Source organism: Eretmochelys imbricata, chromosome 12, assembly GCF_965152235.1.
Source record: "Eretmochelys imbricata isolate rEreImb1 chromosome 12, rEreImb1.hap1, whole genome shotgun sequence".
Classification (NCBI taxonomy): domain Eukaryota; kingdom Metazoa; phylum Chordata; order Testudines; family Cheloniidae; genus Eretmochelys; species Eretmochelys imbricata.
The window spans coordinates 28,979,481-29,003,907 of record NC_135583.1 but is presented as its reverse complement, the minus strand read 5'-3'; the positions used below and the strand labels follow the sequence as shown (position 1 = coordinate 29,003,907).

The following is a 24,427-nucleotide window of genomic DNA, read 5'->3' as shown; positions in this document are numbered from 1 at the left end:
ATAAAACATTAATAGTGGATTTTATCTAATTTGGGTCAGATCAAAAAGGGATAAAATATAAATGAAAGAAAAGAAGCAAAATTCTTCCCTGGTGTAAACACTGCTCTTTTCATTGGCATTAAAGCAGGGATGAGTTTGGTTTAAGAAATTCAGTACAGACTATAAAAGAAATATTTCCAACATTACAGCCAATTATGTGGAATTGCTTGTACTCAGGATTGTTAACAAGGAAGCTGGAGGATTATTTCAGACTAAACACAGTAAGTGAAATAAACATTAATGTATCAAATGCTGTGCTCAGATTTCTTATATCCCTATATGTCTTATATCCATTTCATTCCCATTGTTGGACAAGACAACTGAATTGGGAAAGAAACCACACAGCTTATGTTTTTATATATGAAAATGATTTGATTAGAAGTGTGACATATAACGCAGCAAAGCTGTTTTTCAAGTGAAACACAGAAAGACAATGCTTTCTCAAAAATGAAACATGGAGAGTGAGAACAAACTGCTATCCACTCTATCATCCACTGCACTAAAAATATACTTAGAATTCTGACAGCAGCTTCTTTAATGATAACTTTAAAGCAGCACTACCTTATAGGACTAGAAGACACATCAGGGTCATGAGAGGTCACCTGACCAATCACAGAGTTAATAGCAGCATTTTCATGCACTTCCAGTAGATAAGTAGGTGATGAAAAGACTGGTGGTTCATCAGCATCCTCCACTACAATTTTTACGGTTGCTGTATCCTTGAATGGTCCTCCACTGATGAAGCGAGGATCAATATGAACGTTGGCTGCTTCTACCTTCAGAGTATAGGATTTTTTGGTCTCAAAGTCCAGGGGCTGTTAAGAATGACAAAGATAAATGACTTGCACTAATGACCAGAGAAGCCAGAACAAATAAATATAATGCTGATAGATGAAAGTTACATGCATTTAAGTACGTTCACTAAGTTTTCATGCAATCACTTCCTATTCCCTGAACTCCAACATGTAAATTATCTGGGCATTTATTGATATGTTTAGTATTTAGCCTCAGTGAAAGCAGTCCCTCATCTTTTTTTCCTCACTAGAAATTCACAATGATATATTCTCTCTTATGAATTGTACAATCACAATTTCATGTTAGATTCAAGATAAAATTTTACTGGTGATTGATTACCTGGTGTGCATGATAATCATGCATTTAATCAGTGTTCTCTTAATTGGAGATAAGGATAAATCTTATATAAGCTCCATGTGGAATAAATATATATATATTTTTTAGAACAGTGTGAAAAAATGTAAAGAACTAGCAATTATTGTTCTTTACACAGAAGAGGCATTATGCAGAGCAATTTAGAAATAATCATATGAAAAATATTTTAATATTACTACACCTCAAATAACTCTTTGCATCAGTATTTATAGGGATAAATGAGGCAGATCTGTCTCAGGAATTTCTTATAACCACTGCAATTTATATTGCTGTATCGTTCTTTAATTTCAGACAGATAAACATGGAGCCATAACTCTAATCCACCAATGTAACTTCACCATCATTGCCACCGTTTTTGATATTTTAATTCTGTACATCAAAATGTAAAATTTGGAAAAAAAATGTCATTGATGTAAAGGAATGACTCATATAGTAAAAAGCAAGTCTATGATATGTAAGAATTTATGAGTATATAAGATTCAGATCTGCAGTTTCATGCACATCTGCATCAGTATATTCACAATATAATTCTCATGTCTCAGAAGGATTAAAATTTCAAAAACACAAATTTGTTAAGCTTTGAAAGATTTGCATTACAATGTTCAATGGAAAAAAGAAAAGGACAGAGAAGTCTCAAATCTGCAATGCAAATGCAAACAAGAACACAAGCAGGCATTACAAAACTCTTTCAGAACTCTCTGAAAGCTTTAAATATATATTCTTACTTTGAAAATTTGTGTTGATTTTTAGATATGAATCCAGCTCTAATTGGACTTTGCTCTTTCTCAACAATTTCTAGAAAACATGACAAGCACTTACTTCTCTGTCTACTCAGAAATTACTAAGCTTTTGTACTTATGAATAGGTGATTGTAGATCAGCATATTCACAATTTGCCAATCACACCTTCTGTATCATTTTTAGCAATTTCAAATTCTTTATGATAATGACAGTATCCCATAGAATTTGTCACACCTAGTCCCCAGAGTACCATATTCAAAATTTACTCTACATTGTCTGAAATGCTATGAATTTAAAACTGCAGGGGGGCAGGAAGAAATAAAAGAAGAAAAGACATTACATACATTTTCTGCTACAGAGAACAAAAGTGGTTATTGCTGTCAGGATGAATATGCGAAACAACAGTATGTTAGATGATCAGTTATGAAATAACTGGTGAGGGAAACAGGGCAAAAGGCTAATTGCTTTAGTTTATAAAGTAGGCCCACAGCATACAATAATTAACAGAGTATAGGAGCCTGTATCATGTCTTTAACCTGTGGAAAAAAGAATCTAAAGCACAGATGCATACATAGTTTTTCTTTTCTTTATATATTTCTTATGAGTAGGTCTGCACTGTAAATGTATAATAAACCATTTTCATTGGTAGAGGTCTACATTCTGACCTCTTTAATCTAATAACAGCCACAAAGTTGAATGTTAACTATCTAGACATATTTGATCCTTATCTTCCAGCTAGAACATAATGTAGAAATTTATTATATTTGTTTAATTACAAAAGACTATTTTGCTTTATGGTAGGCATGAAATTCAAACACTTTCATGATCACTTTTATAATGTTATCATTTATAGTCATATTTAGAGTCAGGTTTCTAAAAGATGTGAGCGTTGCTATTGACGTCAGTGGAACCAGGATTTCACCCCAGATGTCTTCTGTATGTACATGGCTAGATGAGTGCCGCTTCAGACAGGCAAGTACACAACCATCCATGTTGCATACACACATGCAGTAAGTACACACACAAAAAGGAGTAGTGGACCTGAAGCTTTACTTTGAGCCTGCATTTGCCACCATAACTCATGCTGGGTAGTTCCTTACATCATGATTTGGTCCACATAAATCACTACTCATGGAGTAAAGTAGTGTTCTACATGAGTAGGGGTGGCAGAATTGGTCTCTCTGGATTACAGATACTTTATTACTCATGAAATTATATATTAACCAATCAGGATTCAACTAGCCATACAGCTGGCCAAATACCATAAAAAAATTATTTGACCAATGGCGAAACTGAATAATTGTAAATGGATGAAAGTTAATTGTACACAATTGTCATTTACCTTTCTCAGTCTAATAATACCATCCTGAGTCTGAGCCTCTGACGTGATTTCAAATATATCCATTCCATCTCCTTCAATGATGTCATAGGATGATTTAGCATTTTCTCCAATATCCAGGTCATTTGCTTTAACCCTTCCTATTGGCTCCCCAAGAGCAATGTCTTCCATTACTGAGAAGTGATACAGACCTTACAAACAAGAGGAAAAGACTAAACATTAAGCCTGATTCTAGTTTCCCCTTCTTGCTCTTTGTTCATCTCTGTTTCCCCAAAGTACACGCTTGAGATGTGCAACCGATACAAACCACATTAAAACAAATTATTTACTTAAAGCTGCATAATCTGCTCCATACAGGGGAATGCTCTGTTGACTCAATGTGAATGTTCTTCTTTTCACTTACTATATTATCCCATCTCCTGCCTGCAGGGATGTTCAGTGTTGCCAAACATAAAATATTAAGCTATTTTCAGCACAGAAAGATGCAATGTGTAATTTACTGCAAGGCACTTTTGAACTTACCTTTGTATTTACAGACTTGTAGACCATTTTTGATAAAATCCAATTACTAAACTTCAGCTTGTGCCCTGCAGCAAACTGATCAGATACATTAAAGATGTCTCTTGTGACTTAAAATCCTCACTGCTCTGTAGACCATAAACTTTACCTTCTAGTACTTTCTGGTCAGAATCTAATTGGTCTGTATATTTTCTTCTGTGAGATAGAAAACTCACTAATTAGGAGAGAGGCAGGAAATGTCCTCCAACTCATGTTTCAAAGGAAATAATGCCTACTTCATAATGACGGATTACCATCTTTACAATTTTGCCAAGGGATGACTTAATCCCAATGGAAAGCCCTATATGTGCCCTGCATTATGTGAAAATTCAGTAATTGTATTTTATTTCTTATTTTAATCAGTAACTTCAGACACCTTTATATTCAAATCGGGTTTATTTAAAGGAGATACAAAGTTTGTTTTTATTGAAATACCATGTTTTATCCCTCAGATTACTAGTGTGTTAAGAAGAGAATCAAATTTGGATGAAATATCTTCCTGGTTTTAGCAAAGACCTGGAGGCCAGTAGATGCATGCAAAGCATGCATGGCCTCTGCTTTCTGAAATCCTCTACAGATGGCCAAATTATTGCAGCTTCTTAATAATTTCTCCCCATTGTAGCTACAGGTAAGGGCTGAGCATGTCACCTTCAGGACTGTTTGTTAGTTGGAAGAATTTAAACTTTGCAGACAAGTATGTTACAAACATCCTGTGGTAGAGGATCTGGACCTGTTCTTTTCATTCCCTCTCAATGACAGTTTGCTACACTACAATGTGTGATTTTTAGCTGAATATGCTGCTTTTCGTTTTCTGAAACCATGATTTGCTGATATGCTAATTAGTGTATTAACTACACTGACAACATTCCAATATGAGTAAGGAAACGGGCAAATATACAAAATACGTAAATATATACATTGGATATCAAAAAGCATATATATATAGTCTTCCCTAAAATTAACTGGATTCCTTCCCAAATTTTTCCTTTTCACTTTACACCAACTCTCTCTAGAGGAGTTCATCTCTTTTGATGTCATTAACATTTGTGTCACTGTGTTTACTGTATAAAACTGACATTTGCATGGGGCAGGAAAAGTAACAGCAGTTTAATCTATAATTTATTTTTTCTTTAATGTTTCCCAGGCTGAAGACATAATTTGGAGATCATTGAGAATCCTCAAACACATAAAAGCTCAGAAACAATGAGCAGCCATAGCAATCAGTTTCCTCCAGAGACTAAATTATGTATTTATGATTTATACCGCTGTCCACACATCATGGTTTGTCTCTCTACACAGTTGATTGAAATTCTTTAAGGAGGTATTTTTTTCTCTGATTTACAAAGAAGATATACAAAATTAACATTTATTTTTCCACGTTGTTGACTAATGGATAAAAATAGTCCCTAAGACTTATGAAGAGGTCTGCCATGACATCATAGTTCAGACTGTGACCAGCAATCCATTCTAAGCTTATTTTAAAGCATTCTAACTTTTCTCAGCAGTGAAAAGTTCTTCTGAATATAATCTTATGGTAAACTGTTAGGTTAAAAACTTCAATGTTTTATAAAATGACTCTAAAATGATTTCAAAGAGAGCACAGAAGTAGTGAAAGTTTATCTTTTTCATTTCTAAAACCCAGGAGGCTCTTTCAAATCTAACCATAAACATACATTTGTGTCCTGCCTGCAAACAATAAACCAATAAAACACACTAGGTTCATTATGATTTATTGTGAAAGCAGCAGGTATTACATCTTACGAATTTCCATTTCATTCTGGTAAGTCTCCATTGTAAGCATGATCCTTTCTTATTTTGGCTCTACCAGGCAAATGCAAACTGTGCTTTAACAAAGGTGTCCTAACAAGTGTCAAAGAATTGAACAATGATTGTATAAGATTAGAGCCATGACTAATCTGCAATATTAGCCAGCCTGGCTATGAATACTCAGTTCTAAAAGTCCATAATGACAATAGTGTCCAGATACAATATTTAACAATGTGTATCCTCTTTATACAGGATTTCTTTTTTCTGTTATTGCTTTATATAAATAAAAAAATCTATATATGAATCTTTGCACTGATGAAAAGTGCTGGACATTACAGCTCTTTTTGTATTTATGTTTAGATCTGAAAAAGTATTAGTCCACATTAATTGTCCACCTAGCCGGTACATCACAAGGAGTGGTGGAGCAGGCTTACTCATATTGCCCCGTCAATGTGTTTCAAAATCCAAAGCTGGAAAGACCACATGTGAGGAGTTTATAGGGTAAAAGTACAACTTAGGCCTTGTCTACAATACGGGGGGAGATGGATCTAAGTTATGCAACTTCAGCCTTGTGAATAACGTAGCTGAAGTCGAAGTACTTAGATCTACTTACTGCAGGGTACTACGCTGTCGATGGGAGACACTCTCCTGTTGACTCCCCTTGGGCTTCTCGTTCAGATGGAGTACAGGAGTTACTGGGAGAGTGATCTGCGGACGATTTAGCAGGTCTTCACTAGACCCGCTAAACTGACCGCTGATGCATTGATTGCCGAATGTCGATCCCTCAGTAAGTGTAGACAAGCCCTTAGTCTCCATACCCATTCAGTCCTTGATCTCCAGGTTGAGACTCCCAACAAGAGAAACAATTAGTACCAGCTATGTAATGATTTTCTGATCTGCTCATCTGTTTCATAAGTCCTGGATCGACACTATCAGCTCATTTCATATTGGCATTAAAGCCCTTTGACAAAGGTGTAACTAATTCTGATGTAAGTACAAAAGCTAGATATCTGGCCAGAATAGCCCTGTAGTTACAGATTTATAACTATTGTCCATTACACATATACAAAATAAATGTCTCTGCACTGTGGTGATACAGCTCACATATTAGCTTCATCTATAAATGTTTGCATCATTAAGGGGCACGTCACCTTAGATTGTATAACACTGATGCACAAGGCCATGTGACACAATGTGATGTGAAGTAAGAAACTCAGGGACTTCATCATATAACATAACAAGAGAAAAAAGGGGAAAAAAAGATTGTGCATTCAGTACTTATCACTTATAAACACCACTGAAATTAGGTATTAAAATAACTTTGTTCACAGTAACCCCTTATAGCTGCTTACTTATTTTATTATATTTTCTTCTTCTCCCTCCACTTATATGCACCTATCCTAAGCTCTAGGGATGAAATTTACACTGTGTAGGGGTCTGGCATAAGACACTATTTAAATCCTCAAAAAAGGGCAAAGTGGAGTTTAAAATGGTGCATAGGTATCTCCATCTTGATGGGATGAATTTCACTTTGGACACACAAATAATTTGTTTTAAAATCACATATGTAGAGAAGTATAAGATGACCCAATGTCAACATTAAAATATTTCCCAGCCCTAACTGCCTACCCACTTATCTAATCATCCAGGCTTTTTTCTGAAGAGTTAAGATTACACATTAGAGGAATATATTCTAACATGACATAAAAATACACTATTCCAAATAAAATCAAACCAGTTATGTTTCTTTTTTTAACTTTGAAACAGATTACAAAGCACTGCAGAGAAGCTCAGCAGGGTGCCAAATCATTTTAACCTAACCCAGCAAGACATGCATTGGAACCATAGCAGTAAATATGGATTTTGAATTAAAGGTCAACAATTAACTAGACTCATATTTAAAAAAAAAAAAAAAATCTCCTCTCATACTCAGTCAAACCTTTATTTCTTTTATCAACTATTTTAAAACTAGTCTTCTAAAACTAGTATTACTGTACCTACCTTCACATAAGGCAGGAATAGAATTAAAAGTAACTAGAATCTTAGAGACAATACAATAAATAAATATTTCCTTCCTCCTTCTGCATGCTCATGTGTTTGCTCATCAATGTATATGGGCACAACTCTCTTTCCAAAAGCTCTTAATCAGTCTGTGGTCCAGGATACTGTATTTCGCCCTTGCTACATTTTTGCAAAAAAATCTCTGCAGTAAGCAAATGCAATATAAATGTTAAAATACAAAGACGTGTGTTACACATTAAATCAGGAGAACAGGCACACTTACTCTGTGCAAATTTGGGAGGGTTGTCATTAACATCAGTGAGTGTAATTGTCACTGTTGTGGTTCCAGACAATCCACCCATATGTCCGCCCATGTCCTTTGCTTGGATGACCACAAAGTATTCTTCTTTGGCTTCTCTGTCCATGTTTGGGAGGGCAGTTTTAATTATAGCTGGACAAAAAAAAGGAAGGGGGAAGGAATCATGAGGTTGGTTAGATTCATACCGAATTTACAATAAAGAAAAGAAAAAACACATGATTAAGAACAGAGAAAGTTTTTCATGTAATTTCTATTTAGGCAAATATCAGTATAAAAAGTGAACTCTTATCTGCCCAGTTGAAGTTGGCTCTTTTTGATACCAAGGCAGAAAGAACTTGTAGACGTCCAGAAAAGTGTATGAGAAGTCTCCTGCCTTTTGTCTCATTAAAAATACAATGAAATTATAAACCAGCGGAGCAAAATCAATCAAGCCTCTGATATATTTTCATTTCTACAACTTACTTTCTGACATAAACTTAGATTCTTTCCCCACTGAGGTCAATAGAAATTTTGCCATTAACATCACAAACAGCAGCAAATTACATAGTGCAAACAGAGCTTTTTTTCCAGAATCCCACAGTACAACAATTTAATAGATTTCAAAGCCAGAAGGGCCATTTTTAAATCTGACCTCATGAACAGCACAGGAAATGGAACCTGTGATGCTGTAATTTTGTTTTGTAATTTTGTTTGATGCTGTAATTCCTGCATCAAACCCATAACTTTTGTTTGAGTGATGCAATATCTTTGAGAAAGATCTCCAGAATCAGCAGTCATTCATGTAGTCTTTGCTCAGGCAGAGCTCCCATTGCAAGTGTAGGGCAAGATTGGGTTCATATATTTAAAAGGGTTTTGATGAAGTGAAACAGCTCTGTGATTCTCAGAAACAATATGGTTAATGGCCAAACTAAAACTCCTATCTTGCAGGGAGATCCATGCAGGTAGACTACTACCCCCAACCCTCACCCCACCATAAACCCCCATTAAAGTCACGGTGCCTACATGGTTCTCATGGCAGTATTGGGGCCTGCAATGGGAAAAAAATAAACCTACACAAAATTAAAGAACAATATCACGCTTACAACAGCAGCAATATGATGCTATGCCTTGAAATTCACAACTTCCAATCATATAGAACAGACATAATTTTAAAAAATAATCATTAGCCACATCACCACCCTTAAATCACTGCCATATTCACAGCATTCTCTATACTTAGAATGGGAAATACAACACCAAATATGTAGTGGAAAATTCAGCCATGTCCACCATAACAAAAAGAACCCCTATAACGGAAGCCTCTATAAATGTTAAATCAAAATACAACATAAAGTAGTTTCTCTGGGAAGGTTCCTCCCTGCCCCATTAATCCTGGTTTTGAATAATACTTTTTAATGAAATCATCTGTCTGTGAAAAGAGAGCAAGGAGTTCAAGTTATTGAATCATCTTAGTAGTAAGTGAAGCGTAAGAGTGCCAAGGGAAATCTAATCCACCAGTGCAGTGGTCTTTTTAAACCACGATGCTCTAGGGCTCTTATCAGGCATGGAAAAGAATGTCTCTTTCTAAGGGCCCATATTTCCAGAACTCTCAGCTGGAGGATACTGTTTATGTGGAAACACTTACACTAACTCAGTAAGAATTTAGGATTCACTTTTGTTTTAAAAAGGCAGCAATTCTAATACATGGCATAAAAAAAGAGTCACATGACAGATCACACATCTGTTTTCATTATCTTTTAACAAAATATTTATTTCTATTATGTGCAAATCTAAGAACTGCTTGGGTTATGTTCTCTGATAATCAAGATTTCTTTAAAACAAAATCATTGGATTATTTACCTATTGCGAATAGTACAATCCCGGAGCCTTCAAATGCCTCCTGCTCTGACAAGAAGGCTGATTTACATTAATAAGAATGAGCTCCGGGGAAAAAAGATACTCTGTTCTTGCAGGGCAGCAGGAAGGCTGAGGCTCCAGGATTATATGTATCCAGATATTTACAGTAAATATTATGGACCAAATTTGAAATGGAAGTATGAAGCTAGTCAAGACTGGATGTTTTACTAAAATATCTGCTCCAGAGGTTTTTTGGGGGGAAGTTCTATGGCTTGTGTTATACAGGAGGTCAGAATAGATGATCACAGTGATTCCTTCTGGCCTTGGAATCTACGAATCCTGTCAATGTCAATGGATTGCATCTGTTCATTCCAGGTATGAAATTTTGTCTCGTACCTATCCCAGTTAGAGAGGGGCCTGATTCAGAACTCTGAATTCAATTATCCTTGAACTTCAGTGGTGGCTGGAATTCAAACCTAGAGCTAAATTTTATGGCTGAATATATGGCCAAACCAAAACCATATTGGTGGGGGAGGAGGAGGCATGCTTATAAAAAATGAATACGCTCTCCTGCAGTAATCACATAGATCATTGCACTAGCACTATTATGACAGGTTTCAGAGCAACAGCCGTGTTAGTCTGTATTCACAAAAAGAAAAGGAGTACTAGTGGCACCTTAGAGACTAACCAATTTATTTGAGCATAAGCTTTCGTGAGCTACAGCTCACTTCATCGGATGCATACTGTGGAAAGTGTAGAAGATCTTTTTATATACACACAAAGCATGAAAAAATACCTCCTCCCACCCCACTCTCTTGCTGGTAATAGCTTATCTAAAGTGACCACTCTCCTTACAATGTGTATGATAATCAAGTTGGGCCATTTCCAGCACAAATCCAGGTTTTCTCACCCCCCACCCCCCCACACACAAACCCACTCTCCTGCTGGTAATAGCTTATCTAAAGTGACCACTCTCCTTACAATGTGTATGATAATCAAGGTGGGCCATTTCCAGCACAGATCCAGGGTTTAACAAGAACGTCTGAGGGGGAGTGGGGTAGGAAAAAACAAGGGGAAATAGGTTACCTTGCATAATGACTTAGCCACTCCCAGTCTCTATTCAAGCCTAAGTTAATTGTATCCAATTTGCAAATGAATTCCAATTCAACAGTTTCTCGCTGGAGTCTGGATTTGAAGTTTTTTTGTTGTAATATAGCAACTTTCATGTCTGTAATCACGTGACCAGAGAGATTGAAGTGTTCTCCGACTGGTTTATGAATGTTATAATTCTTGACATCTGATTTGTGTCCATTTATTCTTTTATGTAGAGACTGTCCAGTTTGACCAATGTACATGGCAGAGGGGCATTGCTTGCACATGATGGCATATATCACATTGGTGCATGTGCAGGTGAAGGAGCCTCTGATAGTGTGGCTGATGTTATTAGGCCATGTGATGGTGTCCCCTGAATAGATATGTGGGCACAGTTGGCAACGAGCTTTGTTGCAAGGATAGGTTCCTGGGTTAGTGGTTCTGTTGTGTGGTATGTGGTTGCTGGTGAGTATTTGCTTCAGGTTGGGGGGGCTGTCTGTAAGCAAGGACTGGCCTGTCTCCCAAGATTTGTGAGAGTGTTGGGTCATCCTTAAGGATAGGCTGTAGATCCTTAATAATGCATTGGAGGGGTTTTAGTTGGGGGCTGAAGGTGACGGCTAGCGGCGTTCTGATATTTTCTTTGTTAGGCCTGTCCTGTAGTAGGTGACTTCTGGAAAATCTTCTGGCTCTATCAATCTGTTTCTTCACTTCTGCAGGTGGGTATTGTAGTTGTAAGAATGCTTGATAGAGATCTTGTAGGTGTTTGTCTTTGTCTGAGGGGTTGGAGCAAATGCGGTTGTATCGCAGAGCTTGGCTGTAGACGATGGATCGTGTGGTGTGGTCAGGATGAAAGCTGGAGGCATGTAGGTAGGAATAGCGGTCAGTAGGTTTCCGGCATAGGGTGGTGTTTATGTGACCATCGTTTATTAGCACTGTAGTGTCCAGGAAGTGGATCTCTTGTGTGGACTGGACCAGGCTGAGGTTGATGGCGGGATGGAAATTGTTGAAATCATGGTGGAATTCCTCAAGGGCTTCTTTTCCATGGGTCCAGATGATGAAGATGTCATCAATATAGCGCAAGTAGAGTAGGGGCATTAGGGGACGAGAGCTGAGGAAGCGTTGTTCTAAGTCAGCCATAAAAATATTGGCATACTGTGGGGCCATTCGGATACCCATAGCAGTGCCGCTGATCTGAAGGTATACATTGTCCCCAAATGTAAAATAGTTATGGGTAAGGACAAAGTCACAAAGTTCAGCCACCAGGTTAGCCGTGACATTATCGGGGATAGTGTTCTTGATGTCTTGTAGTCCATCTTTGTGTGGAATGTTGGTGTAGAGGGCTTCTACATCCATAGTGGCCAGGATGGTGTTACCAGGAAGATCACCGATGGACTGTAGTTTCCTCAGGAAGTCAGTGGTGTCTTGAAGGTAGCTGGGAGAGCTGGTAGCGTAGGGCCTGAGGAGGGAGTCTACATAGCCAGACAATCCTGCTGTCAGGGTGCCAATGCCTGAGATGATGGGGCGCTCAGGGTTTCCAGGTTTATGGATCTTGGGTAGTAGATAGAATATCCCAGGTCGGGGTTCCAGGGGTGTGTCTGTGCGGATTTGATCTTGTGTTTTACCAGCAGGAGAGTGGGTTTGTGTGTGTGTGTGGGGAGTGGGGGGGTGAGAAAACCTGGATTTGTGCTGGAAATGGCCCAACTTGATTATCATACACATTGTAAGGAGAGTGATCACTTTAGATAAGCTATTACCAGCAGGAGAGTGGGGTGGGAGGAGGCATTTTTTCATGCTTTGTGTGTATATAAAAAGATCTTCTACACTTTCCACAGTATGCATCCGATGAAGTGAGCTGTAGCTCACGAAAGCTTATGCTCAAATAAATTGGTTAGTCTCTAAGGTGCCACAAGTACTCCTTTTCTTTTAGCACTATTATAAGCTTCAGTGTTGTCAAGAGCTAATCGTGATTTTCTAACTAAATATTTAGTCAAAACTGAAATGGTTCAAGGGAAAGGGTCTGTTTAGATTAATCTCTTGATTCAAAAATAAAATTTTAAAAAAATGAAATTTGTCAAGATTGGATGCTTTGACATTTTGGAAACTAAAAAGAAAAAAAGTGTTGTTTTTTTTAAATGAGTTGTGTTTCAGATTTGAGTTAATTTATACTAAAAAGATTACAAATATGAAAAACAAAACATTTTAAAATTTTCAAAATAAAACAATTCCATTGACCCAATCCATTTCCCTCCCAGGATTCCTGGTTCATGAAAATTTGAGATTTAGACTTTTTGTGACTATTTGGGAAAACATCTCAAAATTTCTGACAAGATGGTAAAACTGTTTCCCACCCAATTCTGTTGTGGACCATTATTCTAAAATACTGTGGGTTTTCTTAATATAATATAATCATATTTTTGCCCTATCTTAATATGGGGCAGTCCTAAATTATGTAACACATTAGGGAGTGGGTGGGTTCTTAATTCTGCATGTTCGTTTTAGTGTTACAGTGTTATAAGGGGTGTGCGGGTCTTGAAAATCTCCTAAAAGTGTATTATGTAATTTATGGACAGCCCCTAAATTCGGAATCAAATCCCTAGTTCTTAAACCTTGCAAATGAAAGAGGCAGGATCTGAATTATTTTTCAACTCAGGTCCATCTCTCTGATGGCTATGCTAAACACCTGCAGTAAGTGTGATTAGGAAATGGTTAATACAATCTAATCTTTCCTCATAAGTGTTAGGAAAACAGCCCTGCAGCACTATGTGCTCATATTATAACTGCTATTTTTACTGCTAGAACCAGTAGCAACCTGTCAACAGGGAACTTAAATTGTCCTTGTTACTCAGGCAAAAAGTCCTATTGACAGCCATTGGAATTCTACGTGCTGAATAAGGGTCAATTGTGGTCCACTGCTTGAAAGAAAAGTGGGAGCAAAAAACTCACTGAAGGGAATGGAAATAATTTCTCAGAGGCACATAGTACACTAAATATGTCACAGGTGAAAAGAGCAGGGCCTTTTACTGCATGGGGAATTCCCACTGAAATCAATGGCAGCTCTCTCAAAAACAGCCAGTACGTTACAACTGACACACATTTGGTTACAGGGCCAGATTCTACTCCCTTATTCATGCTTAATAGAACTTTATGCCATAAACAACTTTCTTGAAATCAGTGGGACCACTCATGATTAAGATTCTACTAATCTTGAGTAAAGATATCAGAATATGGTCCATTATGAGTTTCTTTCGTATCAGGCCTGATCCAAAGATCATTAAAGCCAACCCTCTGGATTGACTTCAATCAGTTTTGGATCAGGCCCACTATGAAAAAGACATGGATTATTGCATTTCTTGGGATAATTCTCACCCACACTGTTTTCCCTCTCACTCACACAGTTAATCCAGATATTTGTCTCTCATTGCATGAAATAGGCAACACTGTGTTTGTGGAGTTGACAAAAAGGGGTGTTGTGGGGTGGAGATTTAAATACTACAAAAACTTTGTATACCATAATAAAGGTTCCAAGTTTCTGATTTTTAAAGCACACAATTTCATTTTGCTGTGTTACCAGCACAACCATGTCATTTCAATGGTTTTAGACATATCCCAACATGAAGTGTCAGTTCATAAACCTTTTGCCATGGGCTGCAAGTCACAGACAAAGCTCAGTCTCAATTTCAAACAAAATAAAAAGGTAAAAAGAAAAAGTTAATAGCATCTGTTACTATCACCAGGTCTGAATGTTCTGTAACATCAAAGAAGTCTGAATTACAAGGGTTTACTGTCACCACCACTACAGCTATGCTCAATATCAATGGTATGCTGTCCAGCAAAAGAACAGAAGTGTCAGTATCTCTTAACAACCAGATTAACAAACACAAAAGCCCCCCTTTTCTCTGCATCTTCAGCTAAATAAGTAATGTGATTAAAACAGGAGAAGATAAGAAGAGTTGAAAACAGAGGGTTTCAGGACTGAGTCTCTGAAACTTATTTATTCTTTCACCTCATACACTGTATCGATCTTCAAGCTGTAGTCACAGGAATTACTCAAACTTTCTAACGTCTCTTAGAAAGCAATTGAAGCTCACCTAATATTAATGCTAATGCACTCCTTAGTGCACACAAAAATTAAGAGCCTGTTCATTCAACCTTCTCAATCCCAACTCAACTCAGAAAAAACCTTGAATAAATAATCTTTGTGATATGCCCTGAAATGTGGGTTCTGGTGGACTAAAATGGGAAAGGAGTAAGTCCCAGAGTAAAGAATTATGGCAGCTAGAGACATAAACTAATGGGGGGGCGAGAGAATTATGAGAGTGGCTTAAAGCTAGGGAGGAGAAGAATAGTAAAGGCTGTGTCAATGAACCTGTAGAGAGTATTTCAGAGAGTCTAGTTGCTGAGGGGAGAGCTTTCTTAGACTGTAATCAATAAATAGATATCTAAAAGATATCTTATCTATGGAATCTATCTTCCCCAAAGTCCCCAGTATAGGAGTCACAATGTTTACGCTATGTTACTTTCCCTGAACAGCTATTGGTGTCACACTGCTCCATAGCAAATAAAACAGCTGCAGGATGGGATTTTCTTTTACAGTGGCCCTAAATGCATTTAGCAATTTGCACAATCTGCCTCACAACTTGAATCAGTTAATATACACCTCTGTGGACAGCTTTCAGAAACTTGTTTGGAAGAGCACACAGTGTCTGACACTGGAAAAGATCAGGAAATAAGAACTGAGGCATCAGAGGCTGCAGATAGTGAGGAGGAAAAGGAGGAGCAAGCAGCACAAAAGTACTTGAGCATTTTTTCCCTTTGCCATTCCCACTCTTTCTATTCTCTTTTTAAAATGTCTATTAATATAGTTCTATAAAACAATACACAACAGTGTATATGTGGGGAAGTAGCAAAACACACGCAAACACTTAAAAAAACCCAACTTGGAATGATTCATTATCTCACCAATACACCACCTCCCAAGTGATCTCCTGTGTCTCATATTCCAATAGAGAAATTTCTGCATATCTGTTGAAAGTAAGATATCAGAATTTTTCAGGTTTCTAAAGATCAGTCTCTGAGGGATGTACAGTTATGTCTGTTTTGTCTCCATCCTAATGCTAAGATCTTGGCACAGAATTTTACTTCTATGTGTAGTAGTAATTTAAGGCCTGATCCAACTCAATGGGAGTATTTTTAGTAAGGGAGGTTTGATTGAGCCCTGAGGCCTGATCCTGCAGGATCCTGAGCCCTATATCTACATGGAGCCCAACAGACTTCTACAGAGCTCTAAGCAGTACAGGGACTCTGCCCTTTTGGAGTCACTTGTGGGATCTGGGCCAAGGTCTCAGCGCTCATACAGACTAGTGGGATTCTACATTTCTTGAACACAAAAGAAATTATGTTAAGATGTGTGTAAAACTTTCCCTCAGTTTCCATTAGGACTAAACTTCATATTGGTCACAATAATTTTAAAAACATTTAGCCATCAAACCATCCTCCCTGGATATTTACCTACTTTTGAGTGCTGTCTTGGATTTTTGGGGATTTTTTTTTTTTTGGTATGTTTGTTTCAGTTTATAACGAGAGAAGGAACTGTCAATGTCGTCTTTATCAGGATCTGCTAATTTTACTCTAATTCTCTGTATAAAGTATTATATATATATATATATATTTATACACTCAGAATAGTAGCACTGAGTTATGAGTTTGTTTAAGATTCAAATGAAAAAGGGCACAATTCTACTTGCTTGCTAAACAAACATTTTAAACCTCTTAAGAAACTCTATATAAGAACCTAGAAACTGTTGTACTTTATTTGTCTAGATCTACCACATTTTGAATATTTTTTGTGACTGCTTACGTATTAGGCTTCCTTTTAATTAGACCTTGCACGTTTCCCATTGTGTATGAACTAACAGCATCTACATTTTCCTCCATATATGCATCTCTCTGTCGTTTAATAAAATCTCTTGAGATAGAAGCTGGTATGTTTTAGTAGACCCTATCTGGGTTTCATAGTTATGGGGAAAACAGTCTTTTCACCTGTTCTTACCAACTATTCAATTTATTCACTCAAGCATAAATTTTCAAAGGTACACACAAAATGTGAGAATAGATGAGATTGTTTTATGAGTGAAAAAGGCAGATGAACATTTTTCACTGCATATCACATATGTAAACCCTGCATCCTTAGGATTTCATTTTATTTCTAATAGTACTCTGCCTAACTATAATTGCCCCTGATATTGCAGAAGAAGAATGATACCACGCACTGAATGAGGCAAGGACCCTGTGGAAAAAAATAGTATGCAGGTTAATTGCTAGGATCATCTGGGTGCATCTCGCCAAATCAATTTGCTGCTATTGCAAGGACCTCATGCACTGGTATTTCTCGGTCCACCCTATTCTCTGCAAGTAGTTTAGTCTCCTGAGGTCTGAATACTTCGGTCTAATCCAGGTTGTTGGGTTCAATACAGGTGTAACTGAGGTGTAATTCACTCTCAGCAAATTTGCGGATGATACTACACTGGGAGGAGTGGTAGATATGCTGGAGGAGAGGGATAGGATACAGAAGGACCTAGACAAATTGGAGGATTGGGCCAAAAGAAATCTGATGAGGTTCAATAAGGATAAGTGCAGGGCCCTGCACTTAGGATGGAAGAATCCAATGCACCGCTACAGACTAGGGACCGAATGGCTAGGCAGCAGTTCTGCGGAAAAGGACCTAGGGGTGACAGTGGACGAGAAGCTGGATATGAGTCAGCAGTGTGCCCTTGTTGCCAAGAAGGCCAATGGCATTTTGGGATGTATAAGTAGGGGCATAGCAAGCAGATCGAGGGACGTGATCGTTCCCCTCTATTCGACATTGGTGAGGCCTCATCTGGAGTACTGTGTCCAGTTTTGGGCCCCACACTACAAGAAGGATGTGGATAAATTGGAGAGAGTCCAGCGAAGGGCAACAAAAATGATTAGGGGTCTAGAACACATGACTTATGAGGAGAGGCTGAGGGAGCTGGGATTGTTTAGCCTGCAGAAGAGAAGAATGAGGGGGGATTTGATAGCTACTTTCAACTACCTGAAAGGGGGTTCCAAAGAGGATGGCTCTAGACTGTTCTCAATGGTAGCAGATGACAGAAAGAGGAGTAATGGTCTCAAGTTGCAGTGGGGGAGGTTTAGATTGGATATTAGGAAAAACTTTTTCACTAAAAGGGTGGTGAAACACTGGAATGCGTTACCTAGGGAGGTGGTAGAATCTCCTTCCTTAGAGGTTTTTAAGGTCAGGCTTGACAAAGCCCTGGCTGGGATGATTTAACTGGGAATTGGTCCTGCTTCGAGCAGGGGGTTGGACTAGATGACCTTCTGGGGTCCCTTCCAACCCTGATATTCTATGATTCTATGATTCTAACTGAGTGGGAGTAGTAACCTCTGATGTGCAAAAGGTCAGTCTAGATGATCTGGTGGTACCTTCTGGCCTTAAACTCTATGGTTATTTGTCATTAGAAATTTCGTATCATAATGCATATACCCAAGGGGGCCAGAATAAGGTTGCACAAAAAATCTCATATTCAGGTATTTCCGAACTTTTCAGTGCTTGACTTTGCAACTTTGATGTTCTTTTAATGCAGATGTTTGAATACATTATAGAAGTAGTTACACTTGTTACAGAGATTGGCTGAGATAGTAGGGTTCTCTCTGTGGGTTTTCAGCGACTCAGCCCTCCGACCAAGCCACATATGCGGTCTTCCCCTCTGAGTATACAGTCCTAAGTTCTTATTATGGTACTGGTATGGGGCCATAGCTCTTAGTCTTCTTCACAGAGGCATTGCCTTCTTCAACCACCCAGCCGGGGCCCATCTCAATACCCTCAGCTGCTGTCCTTTTCAGCAGCCCTCCCTGGGCTCAGTCTGGAACCAGATCAACAAGGGCCATCTCGGAACCCTTGTCTGGTCTAGGCAGGTTCTGTGTTCAGTCCCCTGGGCTCAACCTGCCCGCACTGACCTTTCCTTGGTCCTGCTGCTCATTGAACCAGCCAGGCACCCAGTCTTTGGCAGTCTTCCCTGGGCTTGGCTTTGTCTGGTGAGCTCTCTGCAGTGACCTGTCCGTGGTCCTGCTGTTCGTCTAGCCAGCCTGGCACCGGGTACTCCCCCATCAAGCTCCACAAAGCAGCTAAAGGCTCTGTTCTGCTGCTTGCCTTTTATCTGGCCCTTCTGGCCCTTTACTGGTCGCTCCAGCTGCCCCTCTGATTGGCTGCTCCTCTGAAGTCACTCTAGCCTGCCTGGAGGACTTCTCACTGTTCTATTCTGGGGCAGGGTGACACAGGGCCATGAAAACTCCGGATCTAGTCCATCCTGCCACACAGGGGTAGTCAATAGGTGGATTGTGGGCCAAATCCAGACCACTAGATGCTTTTGAACCGACTGAAATCTTTTTATTTGCTTATACTAATCATCATTATTGTTATTGCGGTGTGAAAAATGTTTCTCTGGAGTCTGGACCTTGACTACACCTTGACAAAAAAGAATTCATTCTATTAAAGAACAAAATTAATCAGACAGAATCAAAAGTCTGCACTTCATACTCCATATCAGGAAGATACCTCAGTCTAATATAATCCACTAGCATTGTGAGGTGATATAGGTATTGATCTGCAGTGTTAGAAATACCAATATTATTACTACTTGGTAAATTTTAGAAGCAGAAATCATCCCTTTAGAGTCCAGACTCCTCTGTTCATAATGTTCTGTTCACTCCTATTTTCCAACCAGAAATCATTGTAATTATTTTCAAACGTCCACAGTGGTTAAATCTTTTCCTTATGAATATGAAAAGACAACTCTTCTCCTGTTGTGATCAAGGGGCCCGATCCTACAGCTTTTACCCACGAGAATTATCCTTTTGACTCACGATTGAAAACAAGGACTTCAGAAATTAGCCCCAGGGCTGCAGCACAAGCAATCTCTCTGCAAAAGACTCTCCCCACTGGGTCATCACCAAGACAACTCACAGGATCTACTAAGGACAGTTAGCCTTATAAATGCCTTAACACATCTCCTAAGGATAAAAGGAGCTTAGTATACAGTGACAGGAAAAACTGCACACTTGCTTTGAAAATGTGGCCTTCTGAGTGCATCTTCAGCACTGCTTCTAGCAATGTCAAACAAAGAAAATTCTACTTAGTGAAGCCAAAAATGAATCACTGCTTCCCAGATTTTGAAACAGGAACTAGATTCTGATTGGACACACCAATGATTAAAATGGAGGTATTCTACATTTACACCAATATAATTGTGATCACAACCTGGCCTGACATTTTCCATTCAAACACTAGGAAGAGCAAGAAGAAAGAGCTGGGAAGATTCTCTGGTTGAGGCATGACAGACTTGCCCCACACCAGTGTAGATTCAAAGATAAGAACACTGGAAAATTCCTCTTGAGCTGTCTTGTCCAGCAATAGTGAGGAGGAGAGGTAAAAAAAGATAGTACTCGGCTCTACTCACTTAAGCTGTGCCCATAATCCTATGTGTGGCTAACAATCTTAAGGGATCTACTAAAATGTCAAATATAAGTACGTCAACAGCTCTAACATTGAAATTGACACCACTGGGGTTCAGTTTTTAACAGCCCTTGTTGATAAATGGGAGTTAGTTTCCACTTCTTTTAGAACTAAGGGGCCAAATTCTGCTTTCAGCTGGAGCTGGGTGAAATTTTTCAGATGAATAGTTTATTTGCCAAAAAAAAAAAACAGTTTTGGTTGACCTGAAACTATTCAAAAATTTGACACGAATTCACCAAATTCTCTCAGACATTTTTTTCTCCCCCTCCCTCAGCTAGATTCACAAGTGGACTTAGGTGCCATTCACAAAACAGAGAAGAAGAATATAGTGATGATCCCCCCTTTTAACATCCAGCCCAGTGGCTAGGCTACTCACTTTGGATATATATGGGAGAACAAGGTTCAATGCTCCACTTTGCCTGAAGCAGAGCATGGATTTGAACTTGGGTTTCTCAGGTGACAGCCCTATTTACTGAGTAATAGGGTATTTAGGGCAAGTCTTTCTCAGGGCTTGTCTACACTTACTGGGGGATTGACACACGGGAACCAATGCATCGGTGGTTGATTTACCGGGTCTAGTGAAAACCCACTAAACTGACCACAGATTGCTCTCCTGTCAACTCCTGTACTCCACTGGATCTAGAGGAGTAAATGGAGTTGATGGGAGGGCATCTCCTGTCGACATCGCATAGTGAGGACCCTGTGGTAAGTAGATCTAAGCTACGTTGACTTGAGTTATGCTATTCCCGTAACTCAAATTGAGTAGCTCAGGTCGATTATTTCCTGTAGTGTAGACAAGGCCTCAGTCTCTCCTGTTGAAGCTGTTCTACTTTGTATATAATATTTTAATAGTCTTTGGACCATAGAGAAATGGAATTGAATTCCAATCTCCCACATCCCAGATGAATGCCTTAACCACTTAAAAGTTGTACAGGGGAAACAACCCCCTTCTCTAGCTAGTGTGTGAATCTAACCCATTAAAAACGCTAGGAAACAAAATCTTTTGGGTTGAACAAAATGTTTTATTTGACCCAAAATTGACTTATTCAATTAACTGAAAATTCCAAAAGTGTTTGGAGTCAGTTTGACTTCAACCTTTTTTCTTTTCAATTTTTCAGAACTGCTAGCAAAGCACCCCACCCCCCCACAAATTTGTTATTTGCACAGATAGACTCTCATTTACATAGGTGCAAATCCTATTATTTTCAGTAGGTGTTATACCTATTTAACAGAATAGAATTTAAACCACAGGTTCACTCTGTCTGCATGCTTATTAAGACAGCACAACATTCAGTCTCATTCAATACACAATCAAAAGAACTAGAAAGTTACAAAAAACTATTTTAAATGAAAGCTTAAATCTGCAATAACTAGTGCACCTCCCACACAGCATTAGCTGGTAAAGAGAGACACAGAGCCATGGCTCAATCAAAGCCCAGAAGAACACAGAGCAGTTTCTCCCTCTGTACTAATCCCAGTAGGGTTTAATTCTAAACTATTTAGAAAGCTTCTAGAGAAAATGAGGACTTGTGGCACCTTAGAGACTAACAAATTTATTTAAGCATATGCTTTCATGAGCTACAGCTCACTTCATCGGATTCATTCAGTGGAAAATACAGTGGACTGTACAAGTCCTCATTTTCTTTTTGCGGATACAGACTAACACGGCTGCTACTCTGAAACCTGTCTAGAGAAAATGGTTCATCTCCCTTCCAAGGCAGTTCATTACACAGCTCCAGATTGCATTTCTTGTATCAAAGCTCAATTTTCCCCATCTCTCTTTCTAGTCTGAGGATGTTACGTCTCCATTTTACCACACATAATTACAATAATAGTCCTTTCCCCTCCCTCTTATTAACACCTGTCTAATATTTGTGCAATGATTTCATATCCTCCCTTAATCACATTTTAATCAGTTTATACAAATAAAGTTCAGTCAATCTCTCATCACATCATATTCTTTCATCACTCTCGCCTTTGTTGGCCACCTATGAACTTTCTCCAGTTTCTCCAATAGCCTTTTTATTATGAAGAACCTTATATCTGCTCGCAGTACTCCTAGGGCATTTTTCCTAAGGCTATACAGTTTATTTATTAATAAACTAGGTGATTTCCCAGCTAGACAGAGGAAGTCAATTGTGCCAGAAACGTTTGTAATGTAATGTATTTTATACTGTTTATATTATTTTGTTTGTACGCTATTCCGAACATGGTTGTGAAATGAGAGGGAGCAAATAAAGACTGAAGAATGATCAGAGTTAAAATACAAGACTCAGGCATGCCCATTTGCAGGTGCAATATCTACCATTAGATTGGCTTACTCATGTATGTTACAGCTTGAGAACCACCAGGTATCTCAACTTCAGCAATATGGCCTAGGGAGAGGGGTCGGACCAAGTCCCAAACAATTTAGGCCTTTGTAGCTTAAAACCAGACACATTGAATTCCACCTAGAAACTCATGGTGAGAGCACATCACACAGTGGTTAGTCCCATTCAAATCAGTAGGCAGTGGCTTCAATTCAGCCCTTGCTTGGCTCACCAGAAATTAATGGGACCAGTGAATGGCTAAGGTACTTCTCAACACAAGTAATGGTGGCGGGATATAGTTTTTATTTTGTAGATTCTCTAAGACTTGCAATCTGAGTTAGTCATGGAGGACACGTGTGTGATATGAACACCTGTCATCTCTCAATTGGATTGGTTTTCTACGGATGTTCAACACATCTGCATCATGGAAACCCTTCAGTTACTAACAATCAGGACTGAATTCAAGTCAATGACCTTGTGTGAAAGTTTCCATATTTCTCTGACAAACGACCTCAGCTCTCTAGATCTCCTGGTTTCCATGTTTTTTATCTCAGTTTTATTGAATCAGACTCTACCCATGACAGCCAGACCAGGTCTAAAGTACCAGCACTACACTGTGCAGCTTGTAGCACCGTAGGACACATATTTCCTACATCGATAGAAGGGGCTTTTCTAAGTGTAGTTAATCCATCTCTCCAAGAGTGGGTAAAAATTCTTCTGTTGGCCTAGCCATGTCTACCCCCAGGGATTAGGTCGTCCTAACTGCCGCACTCAGGGCACAACATTTTTCACAGCTCTGAGCCACATACCTAGGTTGATCTAATTTTTTAGTGTAGACAGGGCCCCAGTGAGCAGTTCCAAGACAGCCTCTTTTAAAATGTAAAACATTTACTGCTTTATAAACAATCAGGGTTTCCGTTTGAATAATATACTGTGCCTTCTAGTATAATAAAGCAATATGTTAAACTGCAGCCTTCACGAAACTTTATTTCAAAGACAGTGTAGGAGTTACAGTATTTTAATAAGTTCATATGAAATGTAAATAAGTCAGACAGTTGAAAATGTATTTTCTCTGACACCTCTATATTGTAGAACACCGTGTCACTTCAGATTATGTTCCATTATGATAATCATATTGTAAAACTGACTGTTGTGATTTAATATCTTAGGAAAAGCTGAAAAATGAGAACTATTCTTGAGCTTCTTCTTGGGGAAAAAATTGTAAGTGTGTGACTTATTGGAGAGTAAATGCAATTTGCATACCTTTATAAATAATATCAGAATCCTGTCTTAACACCGAACATTGGAAAAATTAAGCCACGGCTCCATATCTGTCTGACAAGCTATAGTTATGATTTATGGAGGTGACAGTTATTTAGTCCAGTGAGAGTTACATCACTAATTTGGTGTCATAACTTGGTGTCATACAAAACTTCATTTAAAAAAATATTTATTTATTTTTCCTCTCTAACTTATGAATTAACAGCCTTGTTAAAACTCATCTGTAGAAGAAACCATGCAGGTGGAAAGGAGGAGAGAATTATATCCAGAAAGTATTTTCCTCAAACTGTGATAATGACGTTTAATAGAAAGATTAATAATATAATGACATTTAATAGAAAGACTGGATTACTTTCTGGGATGTGCACTATAACCTACATAATAGAGTTGGAAAATCATAATTTGAGAAATACTATGGAATACTAT

General features: G+C 38.4%; 1 protein-coding gene across 1 annotated transcript in view; it reads right to left on the bottom strand.

Annotated features, from left to right (window-relative positions):
• Positions 1-24,427, bottom strand: part of CDH8 (cadherin 8) — a 182,356-nt gene that overhangs the window by 73,970 nt on the left and 83,959 nt on the right. The window contains exons 4-6 of the mRNA XM_077830891.1: positions 7,898-8,065; positions 3,292-3,479; positions 601-854 (exon numbers count right to left, since the gene is read on the bottom strand). Coding sequence (XP_077687017.1) covers positions 601-854; positions 3,292-3,479; positions 7,898-8,065 — 610 coding nt within the window. The remainder of the gene's footprint in view (positions 1-600; positions 855-3,291; positions 3,480-7,897; positions 8,066-24,427) is intronic.